The sequence below is a fragment of the Rhinopithecus roxellana genome, chromosome 15, assembly GCF_007565055.1.
Source record: "Rhinopithecus roxellana isolate Shanxi Qingling chromosome 15, ASM756505v1, whole genome shotgun sequence".
NCBI lineage: Eukaryota > Metazoa > Chordata > Mammalia > Primates > Cercopithecidae > Rhinopithecus > Rhinopithecus roxellana.
In genome coordinates, this window is record NC_044563.1 from 119445311 (window position 1) to 119461368 (window position 16058).

Consider the following 16058-nt stretch of genomic DNA (forward strand, 5'->3'; position numbering starts at 1 on the left):
AAATTAAGATATACTGTTAAGCTCTTTTTCTCTAGTTGATTAAATTAGTCAGCTAGTCCTAAGATATGAAGAGCCTCTTGAAAATGACAAATTGCCTCAAAACAAGTTAGATTTTCCAAATTAGATTATTGCAGTTGTGGTGGCAAGAAGTCTTACTGTCTCAACTTGAATGTTTTTTACTCCTTGTATGATTTAAAGCATTTTGTTATTTTAAGAGAGAGGACATTAGTAACTATAGTCATTTTGCATAAATGACAATAAAAGATAATTTGTCAAGAGTTAGTGATTTAAAAAATATATAATTTGAAAATAAAAATTACCTTTTTCTCTTTTAGCCTTTAGTCAATGAAGCTAAACTAGCAGTTGGAAACATTAAGCCCGAGTCACTTTCAGAAATCCGCTCACTACGCATGCCACCTGATGTAATTAGAGACATTCTTGAAGGAGTTTTAAGGTTGATGGGTATCTTTGATACATCTTGGGTGAGCATGAAAAGGTACATTTTTCAATTTGTGAAAAATATTATTTCAGCAATGAATGACACATTCTTTCATAGTTTTAAATATTTCTTATATTGTTTTTCAAAGTGCACTTCATCTAAATACATGGGTATTCATTTTGCCTTGAAATTTCAAGGTATTCTATGTAATCATATATCAGGATCTATATATTCCTGTCTGTAAGTGGTTGTTGAAAGTGTCAGAAGAAAAGGAATACCTTAGAAAATCTTTAAGAAATTTCTCAATAAATATAATAATATATTTGGTCCATACATGGTAGAGAGGACTGTGATTTCACTGTGATTTACTGATGAAGAAAATACAGTTACTATCCTTAAGGGTCTGGTACTACTGAGAGAGGGAAAGAGACAGAGACAAAAACAGAAAGGAGACCCTTAAATAATGAAAGGGAGCTGTAAACTAGAAGAGAATAAGGTATTAACACAATATGAAACCAAGCAGGCTCAGGTTTTGTGCTATAATAGTAGTGTTATGGTTTGTGCTGATATTAAGTTCCTTGTTAGTATTTAGGTTGATAGTAAAGAGTTCATTTTATATCTGGAGATGGGGGAGGACATAGGTTGAGAGAGCACTTTAAGTTACCTTAAAAGGAGGCAGACAATTTTCTTGCATATCCTAGAACATATGAGTACCTAATAGTTTACAAATAAGGATTTGAGTAGAACAAGATTGTGATTCTTTCATATCATTTCTTAGTTTATTCACAGAACATTAGAAAGACTGTTGTATATCTCTCTAGAGTTTTGGTTGTCTACAAAAAGTTGATAATATGGCTGGGCACACCTGCAATCCCAGCACTTTGGGAGGCCAAGGCACTTTAGGTCAGGAGTTTGAGACCAGCCTGGGCAACATGGTGAAACCCAATCTCTAATAAAAATACAAAAAAATTAGCCAGATGTGGTGGCGCACGCCTATGGTCCCAGCTACTCAGGAGGCTGAGGTGGGAAGATTGCTTGAACCCAGGAGGTGAAGTGAAGGTTGCAGTGAGCTGAGATTGTACCACGGCACTCCAGCCTGGGTGACAGAGTGAGACTATCTCAAAACAAACAAACAAAAATAAGGATAATACATTATTAGAAGCTTAAAGGTTTTAGTACCACATTTTTTGTTAACTAATGGATTAAAAGTATTGCGTTCACCATTTTGTTAAACTTATTTTTTTTCAGAAACAGCAAATTTTGTTTAGTCTCATTTAAGGAAATATGCTTTAATTTTAGTTTCCTTGCAAAAAGAGGCGTAAGAGACGACATAGCAACCTTTGATGCCCGAAATATTTCAAAGGAAATAAGAGAGAGCGTTGAAGAACTTCTTTATAAAAATAAAGGATCTTTTGATCCAAAGGTAATTTTTAAGTTATATCATAAATTTGCTTTTCCATACCATATAATATTCTGCTGTTTAAAATGTGATGTTTTGTCATTGCCAATTGTTTAGATCACTTAAAAGTGAAAATAAAAAATAAGCTTATAGGTATTACATTTGGGAAGCATTAACCATCAGAATCAGGTAAATTAGAATCTAGGTAGCAGGGGGGATTTATTGAGTGGTTTTAATAGTTTTGTATCTGCTGTTAATGTTCTCAGCTTTTTAACTTTCAACTGTCCTGGTGTGCTTTTATTTTTTCTTGTGTACTTGTCAGATGACAACAGGTATCTGTGTTAGGACAGTAGTATCTAATTTCAGTGAACAATTTAGATTTCATGATTCTGGTATTTTTTTAGATCTCTTAATCAAAATGTTATGTATATCTTCTTTAACACCAATTACAATGGTTTTAAAGCTGCTCTTATCTGATAAAGATACTCGAACATTGTTGTGGCTGACACGTGTATTCATTAGAAATGTGACTAATAGAAAATTATGTTGATAAAACATCTTTATTTTAAAGATTCTGTGTGGTTCAAAATTTATTTTTAAGTGAAAATAGAGTTCATGTATATTTCTCTTAATCAAAATAGAAGTTCACTGTATTTTTATTTTAGCTATAAGCCAAAAACTTCTTTATTTGGGTCAAGTTAATAAATATCCAAATAAAGTGTGTTAGAATTAACTTTGCTTTCATCTGAAATTAAGTAATGATGTTGAATCACTTCTCATGGATTTTTCAGAATGCTAAGCGTGCCAGTACTGCAGCTGCACCTTTGGCTGCCTGGGTGAAAGCCAATATCCAGTATTCCCATGTCTTGGAACGAATTCAGCCTTTGGAAACTGAACAGGCAGGATTAGAATCGTAAGTGAAATATAAAATATAAACAATTCTAACCTTTATTTTCATCAGTTTGATGAGGTTTTAACATATTATTATTTTTATTTTTTCTCTCTTTGTAAAATGGCAGTTGACAATACTAAAATATATAAAAAGAGTCAATTAAATGCAAATTTAAAACAGATCAAAACAAGAAAGCAATTAGAAGGAGATAGCAGAACGAACTCACTTTTTCTTTGCCATTATTACATTGTTGGAAGGCTAGAGGTAAAAGTTCCTTTAGAAGGAGCCAAAGTTTCATAAAGGAATAATTTTTTTTTTTTTTTTTTTTTTTTTTTTTTTTTTTTTGAGACTGATTTTGCTCTTGTTGCCCAGGCTGGAGTGCAATTATGATCTCGGCTCACCAAAACCTCCACCTCCCAGGTTCAAGCGATTCTCCTGTCTCAGCCTCCTGAGTAGCTGGGATTACAGGCATGTGCCACCAGGCCCGGTTAATTTTGTATTTTTAGTAGAGATGGGGTTTCTCCATGTGGGTCAGGCTGGTCTTGAACTCCTGACCTCAGGTGATTCGCCTGCCTCGGCCTCCCAAAATGCTGTGATTACAGGTGTGGACGACCACACCTGGCCAAGGAATAACGTTAAAGTACAAAAGGAAAGCGTTGGAAATTAAAGACTTTTGTTTGTATTGATTGATTGATTGATTGATTGATTGAGACGGAGTCTTGCTCTATTGCCAGGCTGGAGTGCAGTGGCGCAATCTCAGCTCACTTCAACCTCTGCCTCCTGGGTTCAAGTGATTCCCCTGCTTCAGCCTCCCAAGCAGCTGGGGTTACAGGCACGTGACACCACACCTGGCTAATTTTTTTCATTTTAGTAGAGAAGGGGTTTCACCATGTTGGCCAAGATGGTCTCCATCTCCTGACCTCATGAAAGTGCTTGGATTATAGGCATGAGCCACTGTGCCTGGCTGGAAATTTAAGGCTTTTATGTTTGTTTTTACCTTCTAAATTCTAGGAAATGTTTAGCATATATTTTCCAAAACAGTGTGTGGACAGGAAGGAGGAAGATTTAACCACTTACTATTGGAGCTTACAGTTCTAATTTGCTATCATTACTAAGTCACAAATATATTTTATCTCTTCTAAATGCAGACCAAAGGTTTATGTTCTTTTTTTTTAAAAAAAAAAATTTTTTTATTTCAGTAGGTTTTTGGGGAACAGGTGGTGTCTGGTTACATGAATGAGATCTTTAGTGGTGATTTCTGAGATTTTGGTGCAGCAATCATCTGAGCAGTGTTACACTATACCCAATGCGTAGTCTTTTATCTCTTGCCACCTCTCGCCCTTTCCCCCGAGTCTCCAAAGTCCAATGCCTCATTCTTATGCCTTTGCATCCTTACAGCTTAGCTCCTACATGAATGAGAATGTATGATGTTTGGTTTTCCATTCCTGAGATACTTCACTTAGAATATGAGTCTCTCCAATTCAATCCAGGTTGTTGCAAATGCCATTATTTTGTTTCTTTTTGTGGCTGAGTAGTATTCCGTGGTGTATATATATACCACATTCTCTTTATCCACTCATTGAATGATGGGCATTGGGTTGGTTCTGTCTTTTTGCCATTGCAATTTGTGCTGCTACAAACATGCGTGTGCAAGTATCTTTTCCATATAATGCCTTCTTTTCCTCTGGGCAGATACCTAGTAGTAGAATTGCTGGATCAAACAGTAGATCTGCTTTTAGTTCTTTAAGGAATCTCCACACTGTTTTCCATAGTGGTTATACTAGTTTACATTCCTACCAAGAGTGTAAAAGTGTTCCCTTTTCACTGCATCCCCGCCAACATCTATTATTTTTTGATTTTTTTGATTATGACCATTCTTGCAAGAGTGAGGTGATACTGGATTGTGGTTTTGATTTGCATTTCTCTGATAATTAATGATGTTGAGCATTTTTCCATATGCTTATTGGCCATTTGTATATCTTCTTTTGAGAATTGTCTATTCATGTTCTTAGCCTACTTTTTGATAGGGTTGTTTGTTTTTTTCTTGCTGATTTGTTTAAGTTTGTTGTGGATTCTGGATATTAGTCCTTTGTTGGATGTATAGATTGTGAAAATTTTCTCCCAGTCTGTGGGTTGTCTTTTAACTCTGCCAATTGTTTCTCTTGCTGTGCAGAAGGATTTTAGTTTATTTAAGTCCCATCTGTTTATCTTTGTATTTGTTGCATTTGCTTTTGGGTTCTTGGTCATGAAGTCTTTGCCTAAGCCAATGTCTATAAGGGTATTTCTGATGTTATCTTCTAGAATGGTTATAGTTTTCAGGTCTTAGATTTAAGTCTATGATCCATCTTGAGTTGATTTTTTGTATAGGGTGAGAGATGAGGATCCAGTTTCATTCTTCTACATGGGGCTTTCCAATTACCCCAGCACCATTGGTTGAATAGGGCATCCTTTCCCCACTGTATGTTTTTGTTTGCTTTGTGGAAGATCAGTTGGCTGTAAGTATCTGGGTTTATTTCTGGGTTTTCTATTCTGTTCCATTGGTCTATGTGCCTATTTTTATACCAGTGCAATGCTGTTTTGGCGACTGTGGCCTTATAGTATAGTTTGAGGTTGGGTAATGTGATGCCTCCAGATTTATTTGTTTGTTTGTTTGCTTACTCTTGCTTTGGCTATGCAGGTTCTTTTTTGGTTCCATATGAATTTTAGGATTGTTTTTTCTACTTCTGTGAAGAATGATGGTGGTATTGTGATGGCAATCACACTGAGTTTGTAAACTGCTTTCGGCAGTATGGTCATTTTCACAATATTGATTCTACCTATCTGTGAGCATGGGATATGTTTCCATTTGTTTGTATCATTTGTTTGTAACCATATTAGCTTGGTTAGGTATATTCCTAAGTTGGTTTTTTTTTTTTTCAGCTACTGTGAAAGGAGCTGAGTTCTTGATTTGATTTTCAGCATGGTTGCAGTTGGTGTATAGCAGAGCTGCTGATTTGTGTACATGAATTTTATGTTCTGAAGCTTTGCTGAATTCATTTATGAGTTCTAGGAGCTTTTTGGATGAGTCTTTAGGGTTTTCTAGGTGTATAATGGTATCATCAGCAAACTGGCAGTTTAGCTTCCTCTTTACCAGTTTGGATGCCCTTTGTTTCTTTCACCTGTCTGACTGTTCTGGCTAGAACGTTTAGTGCTATGTAGAATAGAACTGATGAAAGTGGGCATCCTTGTCTCTTGTTCCAGTTCTCATGGGGAATGCATTCCACTTTTCCCCATTCAGTATAATGTTGGCTGTGGGTTTGTCATAGATGGCTTTTATTACCTTAAGATATGTCCCTTCTATGCCAATTATGCTGAGGATTTTAATCATAAAGGGACACTGGATTTTGTTAAATGCTTTTTCTGTGTCTATTGAGATGATTATGTGATATGTGTTTTTAATTCTGTTTATGTGGTGTATCACATTTATTGACTTAACGTATGTTTTACCTGCATCCCTGGTATGAAACCCATTTGATCATGGTGGATTATCTTTTTGATATGCTATTGGATTTGGTTCACTAGTATTTTCTTGAGGATTTTTGCATCTGTGTTCATCAGGAATATTGGTCTATAGTTTTCTTTTTTAGTTACCTCCTTTCCTGGTTCTGGTATTAGGGTGATACTGGCTTCATAGATTGATTTAGGGAGGATTCCCAACCTTCTCTATATTTTTGAATAGTGTCAATAGGATTGGTACTGATTCTTCTTTGAATGTCTTATAGAATTAAGCTGTGAATCCATCAGTTTTAAAATTACCATTTCAATCCTGCTGCTTGTTATTGGTCTGTTCAGCAGTTCTATATCTTCCTAGTTTAATCTAGGCAGGTTGTGTATTTCCAGATATTTATCCATCTCCTTTGGGTTTTCTAGTTTATGTGCATAAAGGTGTTTATAGTAGCCTTGAATAATCTTTTTTATCTCTGTGGTGTCAGTTGTAATATCTCCCATTTCTCTCTAATTAAGCTAATTTGTAACTTCTCTCTTCTTGGTTAATCTTGCAAATGGTCTATTAATTTTATTTTTTCAAAGAACTAACTTTTTGTTTCATTTACCTTTTGTATTTTTTTTTTTTGGGTTTGTTTCAATTTCATTTAGTTCTGCTCTAATCTTTGTATTTGTTGTTTTCTGCTGGGTTTGGGTTTGGATTGTTCTTGTTTCTTCAGTTCCATGAGGTGTGACCTTAGATTGTCTATTTATACTCTTTCATACTTTTTGATATAGGCATTTAATGCTCTGAGCTTTCCTCTTAACATCACCTTTGCTGTATTCTAGAGGTTTTGATAGGTTGTATTAATTACTATTATTATTCAGTTCAAAAAATTTTTCAATTTCCATTTTGATTTCGTTGTTGACCCAACAGTCATTCAGAAGCAGGTTATTTAATTTCCACACATTTGTATTGCTTTGAAGGTCGTTTTTGGAGTTGATTTTCAGTTTTATTCCACAGTGGTCTGAGAGGGTACTTGATATAATTTAGATTTTCTTAAATGTACTGAGACTTGTTTTGTAGCCTGTCGTATGGTCTATCTTGGAGAATGTTCCATATGCTGATGAATAGAATGTATATTCTGCTGTCATTGGCTAGAATGCTCTGTAAATATCTGTTAAGTCCATTTGTTGTAGGGTATAGTTTAAGTCTGTTATTTCTTTGTTAACTTTCTGTCTTAGTGACTTGTCTAGTGCTGTCAGTGGAGTATTAAATTTTCTCACTATTATTGTGTTGATGTTTATTTCTTATGTCTAGTAGTAATTGTTTAATAAATTTGGGAGTTCCATTGTTAGGTGCATATGTGTTTAGGATTGTGATATTTTCCTGTTGGACTAGTCCTTTTATCGTTTCATCATGTCCCTCTTTGTCTTTTTTAATTGCTGTTGCTTTAAAGTTTGTTATATCTGATATAAGAATAGCTGCCCTTGCTTACTTTTGGTGTCCATTTGCATGGAATATCTTTTTCCACCCCTTTACCTTAAGTTTATGTGAGTCCTTATTGTGTCAAGTGAGTCTCTTTTAGGCAGCAGAAACTTGATTGGTGAATTCTTATCAATTCTGCCATTGTGTATTTTTTAACTGGAGCATTTACGCCATTTACATTCAATGTTAGTATTGAGATGGAAGATACTGTTCTATTCAGCATGCTATTTGTTGCCTGAATACCTTTTTTTTTTTTTTTTCCATTGTGTTATTGTTTTTTTTGAGACTGGGTCTCATGCTGTTGCCCAGGCTGGAGTGCAGTGGCAAAATCTCGCTTCACTGCAACCTCTGCCTCCTGGGTTCAAGGGATTCTCTTGCCTCCTGAGTAGCTGGGATTACAGGCACCTGCCATCACACCCAGCTAATTTTTGTAGTTTTAGTAGAAATGGGGTTATGCCATATTGGCCATGTTGGTCTCAAACCTCAAGTAATTCACCTGCCTCCGCCTCCAAAAGTGCTGGGATTACAGGCATGAGCCACCATGCCTGGCCATTGTGTTATTGTTATATAGATCCTATGAAATTTATGCTTTAAGGAGGTTCTGTTTTAGTGTATTTCGAGGATTTGTTTCATGATTTAGAGCTCCTTTTAGCAGTTCTTGTAGTCTGGCTTGGTAGTGGTGAATTCTCTCAGCATTTGTTTGTCTGGAAAAGACTATGTCTTTCCTTCATTTATGAAGCTTAGTTTCTCTGTATACAAAATTCTTGGCTGGTAATTTTTTGTTTAAGGAGACTAAAAATAGGACCCCAGTCCCTTCTAGCTTATAGGGTTTCTGTTAAGAAATCTGCTGTTACTGTGATAGTTTTTCCTTTATAGGTTACCTGATGCTTTTGCCTCACAGCTGTAAGATCTTTCCTTTGTCTTGACTTCAGATAACCTGATGACTGTATGTCTATGTGACGATCTTTTTACAATGAATTTCTTAGGCATCCTTCAAACTTCTTTTATTTGGATGTCTAGATCTCTAGCAAGGCTGGGGACATTTTCCCCAATTATTCCTCAAGTATGTTTTTAGATTTCTCTTCTTTCTTGGGAACACCCATTATTCTTAGGTTTGGACACTCAACATAATTACAAAATTCTTGGAAGCTTTGTTCATTTTTTTAAATTATTTTTTTCTTTGTCTTTGATGATTGAGTTAATTAAAAAGCCTTGTCTTCAAGCTCTGACGCTCTTTCTTCTGCTTGAGTCTATTGCTGAGACTTTTCAGTGCATTTTGGATTTCTCTAAGTGTATCCTTGATTTCCAGAAGTCGTGATTGTTTTTTGTTTATGCTATCTATTTCACTGAAGAATTTTCCTTTCATAACCTGTGTCAGGTTTTTGATTTCTTTAAGTTGGACTTCACCTTTCTTTGGTGCCTCTTTGATTAGCTTAATAATCAACCTTCTGAATTCTTTTTCTGGCAATTCAGAGATTTCTTCTTGGTTTGAATCCATTGCTGATGAGCTGGTATAATATTTTGGGGGTGTTAAAGAACCTTGTTTTGTCATATTACTGGAATTGTTTTTCTGGTTCCTTCTTATTTGAGTAGACTATATCAGGGAAGATCTGGGATTCAAGGGCAGCTGGTCAGATTCTTTGTCTCATGGAGCGCTCCCTTGCTGTGGTGGTCTTTCTCTTCCCCCAGGAATGGGTATTTCTGAGATTTGAACTGTAGTGATTGTTTTTGCTCTTCTGGGTCTAGCACCCAGCAGAGCTACCAGGCTCTGGGCTGGTGTTGGGGAGTGTCTGCACAGAGTCCTGTGATGTGATCTGTCTTCAGGTCTCTTAGCCGTGGATACCAGCACCTGCTCCACTGGAGGTAGCAGGGGAATGAGGTGAACTCTGTGATGGTCCTTGGTTTTGTTTTTGTTTAGTGGACTGGTTTTGTGTTGATGGGCCTCCAGCCAGGAGGTGGCACTTTCAAGAGTGCCTCAGCTGTGGTCCTATAGGGAGAATGCAAACTTGCCCTAGGGATACCTGGTTAACAATTCAGGTTTCTCAGGCAGTAGGCAGGGCCTTAGAGCTTTCAAGAAATTATGACCTTTGTCTTTGGCTACCAGGGCAGGTAGAGAAAGACCACCTGGTGGGGGCAGGGATAGATGTCTCTGAGCTCAGCCTCTCCTTTGGTGAGGCTTTTGCTGTGGCTGCTGTGGGGGATGGGAGTGTGGTTTCCATTCCAATGTAATTTTTCCCCCAGGGGGATTATGGCTGCCTCTGCTGAGTCATACAGGTCACCCAGGGTAGTTGAGGAAAGCCAGCAGGCACAGGCCTCACTGGCTTTCTGTGTAGCCTGCAGTCCTAAAGGCTGGTCTCACTCCCACCCTGCCCCAACAACGCCAGTGACCAGGGCTGAGAACTTGCCCCAGATCATGTGCCTTCCATTGAGAAAGCAAGCAGACTAATAAGTTTTTCGGTATGTCAGGGAGACTGCAGTGGTGACCCAGTTCCTTCAAAGGGTCTGTGGATTCTTTTGGCTTTCCTAGTATGTTCCTGCAGTAGTTCTTGCAGCAAAAGCTCACCATGTGAGTCTCCACATGCTGCTCTGTCTGTCTGAGTGGGAGCTGCAAGGTAGTCCCGCCTGCTGTCTGTCATCTTAATCCTAATTGATCTATATTCTTGACTGTTCAATTTTTGATATTTTCTATTAACTTCCTGCTGTGTATTAACAGTTATTCATCTTATTTCCTTTCTTGTACACTTTTTTGTTCTATATATAAGAATTGCCTCCTTTTTTTAGTTGATTATATTTTTCTGTTTACATATCACAAATTTATCCATAGTTTCTCTGTCAGAGCCCTGAAACATCTTCATTGATCTGTGTGTTCTATTTATTTTTTCTTAGCTTTAGGCCTGCTGCTTAAGGCTGTTGTCTTGGAGCTTCCCTTCAGCAATGTTCTGAGATTACCTGTTGTATTCTTTTATTGTGAATTCCTGTCTTTCTCTTCCTTCCTTTAGTTCTTAAGGTTTCTAGAACACATCTTCCATGGTAGAAAGAGTATATGGGCTGGAACATATTTTGAGATTTGCATGTCTAAAAGTATTTATAATATGTTATTGTATGTGATCAATAATTGGGTTGTGTTTAAATACTAGACTAGAAATAGTTTTAGCTCACAGTTTTGAAGGCCTTATTCTATCAGCAATTCTCAAAATTTGGTTCCTAGACCGGCAGCATCAGCATCACTTTGGAACTTGTTAAAAGTGCAGATTTTTGAACTCCACTCAAATGAACTGATTCTGATTCAGATACATTGTGGGGGAGGGGACAGTAAGGCCTTGCAATCTTGGTTTTGACAGGTAATTTTGGTGTACACTAAAGTTTGAGAACCCCTGTTGTACTCTCTTCTAGAGTTCAGTGTTGCTTTTAGAAAGTCTAATGCTACTTTGATTCCCAGTGTCTTGTATATTACCCCATATTTTTAGGAAGTTAGGAAGCTTTCTTGACCTGTCTGATCTTTGGCTGTTAGTTATTAATCATGAGTTTTAGAAGTCTGACTGGAAGACCTGAGTGTGTGGCCTGGGCTCCTTGGCTGCTGAGCATCACTGTAAGGTGATCAAGTATGGACTGGCCATTTTATGGCGACCCCTTAATATTTGCGGGTATTTTGAGAGGATAGGGTGTCAGTCATTTTACTGTAAAGGAATCTTTATATCTTTTGCCTAGGGTGTGTGCATAGAGGTTGATGGAGATGAGTAGGGGCATAAGCTAGACTTGCAGCATTCTGGGTTATGTTAGAGGTAGTCAGCTCTCAATAGAGGATGGATTCTGAGGTCAAACTCTTTGTAATATCAATTATTAAATAGTCTTCTGTATTTGGCTTTATTGTTACCTTCAGAAGTATGTTTACATTTTCTGAACCTTTTAGGATTCTGCTTTTTTTTTTTGACTCCTCTTCATATAGGCATTTTAGCTTTTGGCTTTTTGCGTTCCGATATGTTAGTTATTACTTTTTAAAATTTTATTGAACTTTGAGGGTGCAGGAGGCTGAGGTGGGAAGATTGCTTGAGCCTAGGAGTTTGAGGCTGCAGTGGGCTCTGTTCAGACCACTGCACTACAGCCTGGGAGACAGAGTGAGACTCTGTCTCTTAAGAAAAGGAAATTATTTTTGAAATTTTTCCTATTTCATACTTTCCTCTTTTGATCTTTGTGCATATGTATCTTTCTTATTTTCTTGGCTTCATTTTAGTAGGGTTCTAGAAGGGATAGAAGATAAATAAATATGTTTACCATTTTTATCCAGAAATGTACATGTATGAGTGTTTTTAAATATAGATTCCTAGAAGTGGTATAGTTGGGTCAGAGGAAACACTTTTAATTTTAGCATTGCTTTTCAAATTAAATTCTAAGTAAAGGTGTTATAATACTGAATTAATGACAGTTTTAATTGTCATATATTTACTGTAGGATTACATTGTAAGGTGCTGCTGCTGCTTATAGTTGGTATCTAAAATAGGAATGGCTTTTATAATATTGAGTTATATTTTAGGAATCTGAAGAAAACTGAAGACAGAAAAAGGAAACTAGAGGACCTCCTTAATTCTGTTGGTCAAAAGGTATCAGAACTCAAAGAAAAGTAAGTTATATTTTGAAGCGTATTTAGGATAATGCTGAGAGTGTTTACATTTGACATCTTGGTTTATTTCCTGTTTTGACTTTTAAGATTTTAGACTTTTATGTCAGATGAGGCTATGGGACCCACTAGTCTATAAACTTTTTAAGGATACATTATTATGTTTAAAAATTCTATCCTTTTAACTTTTTTTCTCCTTTGTGTTAAAAAAAAGTCTTCATGCAAATATTGTACTCAAGGATCATTTTTGAATATTATTAGTCTTAAAGCCTTTCATGTATAATAGTACAGGGTAGAAAATATTGGTATGGGAATTATAAATGTGAGAACATTTTCTTTTAAAAGTTGCGAATATTGAAAAACTGAATAATATCTGATTGAATACAGTATATGTTGAAGTGATGTGTCATGCTTCCTTTTTTTAATGGAAGCAAAATTAATTATTGCACCAAGAAATTAATCAGATTAAAACTGAATTTTTTCTCTATGTTCAGGAAACAATTCTCTCTCTGTCTCTTTGTCTCTCTCTCTCCCCCTCTCTCCCTTCCTCAGTTTCTCTTTCTCTCTCACTAATATATATTTATAGAGAAATACTTATAGAAAAAAGCAAACCAAAAAGAAATCCCCAAAGCAATAAACGCAGTATTTTCAATATTCCTGAACAATTATCATGTTAGAAATATAGGAAAGAAATCACATCAATTTTTTCCAGGTATTATTATTAGAGAAGTACAAGACAAATAAGTATAATGTATTATTTTCACTGTCATATGCTCACAATCAGCACTTAATATTCAGCTAATGCTCAAATATTTATTGAATAATTAGCTTATTATAGCAATATTTTGACTTCATTTATTAGTCACTTGCTGTGTTAGGTGTCATACTGGGTAATTTATGTATTCATTTCTTTAATCCTTAAAACAATGATGAGAAGTAAATCTATTTCTGTTTAGCAGATTAGGAAGGTTAAAATTATATAGTCTTTTTTGTTTAAATTTGAGCAGCTAATAAAATACTAAGCCATGTTAGATACTAGGTTTGTCTAATTCCATGAAGTTTCTGCTCTTAACCATTGCACCATACTACCATTATTTTGGAAGGATTATTGTGAGAACTTTTGGAATTAACTTTTAATTTCAAGTAAAACAGAATGACATTTTTCATTGTGGAGTCATTGATGAGAATGAATTAATGTTGGTTACCATGCTATTACTTATTATGATCCTTAATTAAGGTTTAATTGACTCTAGGCCATGAATAACAGTCTTATTTTCTTACATATTAACAAAGAATAAAGGACTTGAAAAATAAGCATGATCTATCAATTTTTAAATTCTGATTTTACAAAATTAAAGAGATGGTTTCCATTTCTAATACAACTTCTACAGAGATAATGAGAGTTGATTTAATGCAACAATATTCATTGCAAAACCATGTTCAAGGTGTAGTATGAAATGTTGTGATCAGGCCGGGCGCGGTGGCTCAAGCCTGTAATCCCAGCACTTTGGGAGGCCGAGACGGGCGGATCACGAGGTCAGGAGATCGAGACCATCCTGGCTAACACGGTGAAACCCCGTCTCTACTAAAAAATACAAAAAACTAGCCGGGCGAGGTGGCGGGCGCCTGTAGCCCCAGCTACTCGGGAGGCTGAGGCAGGAGAATGGCTTAAACCCAGAAGGCGGAGCTTGCAGTGAGCTGAGATCCGGCCACTGCACTCCAGCCTGGGCGACAGAGCGAGACTCTGTCTCAGAAAAAAAAAAAAAAAAAAAAAAAAGAAATGTTGTGATCAATAAACATGCAGCTTTCTATTTCCAGGTTTTAGAACAGTGCTGTTTAATGGAATTTCATGAGATTATGGAAATGTTCTGTGCTCTTTGTTATCCAGTATTGTAGCCAGTAGTTTTATGTGGCTACTGAGCACTTGCAGTGTTTGTAATATGACTGAGGAATTGAATTTAAAATTTTATTTATCTTTAGTTAATTTAAATTTAAATAGCCACAAAGTGGCTAGTGGCTATTTGTCTATATTGGAGAAGTTGGTTCTAGAGTCTTATGTCTAGGGAAGGAAGGAAGAAGGCACTTAGAGAGACAATGAAATATACTATAAAGTGCATGCAACTTCGTGCCAGCCACATCTGTATATGAATTTTAGATCCTCTGCTGATTATTGATGAGAACCTGGGTAATAATTTCTTTGGGTTTAAGTTTACATATGTATAGCATACAATTTATAACTTACTTGAATATAGGGAGAGATTATATATAATGTACTAAAATGAATTTTGAAATTTTGTTTGTAGTTTTAGTGGTAAATGTTAGAGGGAGTTGGGCTGTGGGGTGAGGAAGGGTGTGGTTCGAAGCTACTCGAGGCAAATGGAACATTCTGAAGAACAGGGGAGATAAAGGATAGGATATTTACTGATAATGTAAAATTCTTCTGATATTGACGTATATTAATGGTTTTGCTGATCAGTAATATAATGAAATAAAACTAGAAAGACAGATGGGATGTTTAGAATAGTGCCTTGAATGCCGTATTGGCAAATTTTTATATAATGTAGTGGAGCATGGAGGCCCTGTCAAGTTTTTGGTTGGTTTGTCTCTTCTATTAATGTTACTTTGTATGCAAACATTAATGGTATTATCATTGATTAAATTATGGCATAAAAGTTTACTTTATTACTTATGGATAATTTCATTAAATCTTTCCCAAATCCTTTTTGCTTTTAATTAAATTTTAATGTTTACATAGATTTCAGAGCAGGACTTCAGAAGCTGCAAAACTTGAAGCTGAAGTAAGCAAAGCACAAGAAACAATCAAAGCTGCAGAAGTCTTAATTAATCAGCTTGATAGAGAACATAAGAGATGGAATGCACAGGTTTGTTTGACGGAGGGGCCATGAGGAGTCTACCTTTAAAATCCAGGAAATCTATAATGTAATGTATTTAATTAACTTTAATTAACTGCCTTTAATTAACTCTCTCTCTCTTCTTTCCTTTAATATAACTACTCTTTCTGCTGAATCTTGTGCTTTATTTACAGTAACCTTTTTGCTAATGGGTCTTCATGCCATGCCGTAGCTTTGTTTTGTCCCTTTGTTCATTCTCTATGCCTTAATCTTAGTTTACAAAGTGGTGCAAACTCACAGTTAACTGTGGTTGGGATGAAAGTTCTGCTTTCTTTAAAATCATTAAGAACTTTCAATGACTAAATATGTTTGTTTCTACAAATATATTAGGATTTTATACTTTTAAAAAATATCACAGCAGAGTCTGAGATCTTTTTGATATTTTTACATTTTGACTATTATATTCAAAACAAGGAGTTATTACTTGTGATTCTTCCCCCCACAATCAAAACCATAAAACTGTCATTTTCTTTAATGTTAGAACATACTCATATATCTCCTCCCTCTTTCTTCGCTCTCTTTTTTTCCAGGTTGTAGAGATAACAGAGGAATTAGCTACTCTTCCTAAAAGAGCTCAACTTGCTGCTGCATTTATTACATATCTTTCTGCTGCTCCTGAGTCTCTGAGAAAAACCTGTTTGGAAGAATGGACCAAGTCAGCTGGTCTTGAGAGTTTGTATTTAGTCATTCCTGAATTTAAAATTTCAATATACTAAAAATGGACCCTTTATTCTCTGTTATTTTACCTTTTTTAAATGGGGGAAATTTTTTATGGATCACAAGTATACCCTGGAGCTACTTTAGATTTGCCACATTCCACAAATGTTCTTGAATTTACTTTATTATTATG

General features: G+C 35.8%; 1 protein-coding gene across 1 annotated transcript in view; it reads left to right on the plus strand.

The window, feature by feature from the left end:
• Nucleotides 1-16058, plus strand: part of DYNC2H1 (dynein cytoplasmic 2 heavy chain 1) — a 385005-nt gene that overhangs the window by 114027 nt on the left and 254920 nt on the right. The window contains exons 57-62 of the mRNA XM_030918805.1: nt 336-496; nt 1739-1862; nt 2630-2751; nt 12213-12299; nt 15052-15178; nt 15739-15880. Coding sequence (XP_030774665.1) covers nt 336-496; nt 1739-1862; nt 2630-2751; nt 12213-12299; nt 15052-15178; nt 15739-15880 — 763 coding nt within the window. The remainder of the gene's footprint in view (nt 1-335; nt 497-1738; nt 1863-2629; nt 2752-12212; nt 12300-15051; nt 15179-15738; nt 15881-16058) is intronic.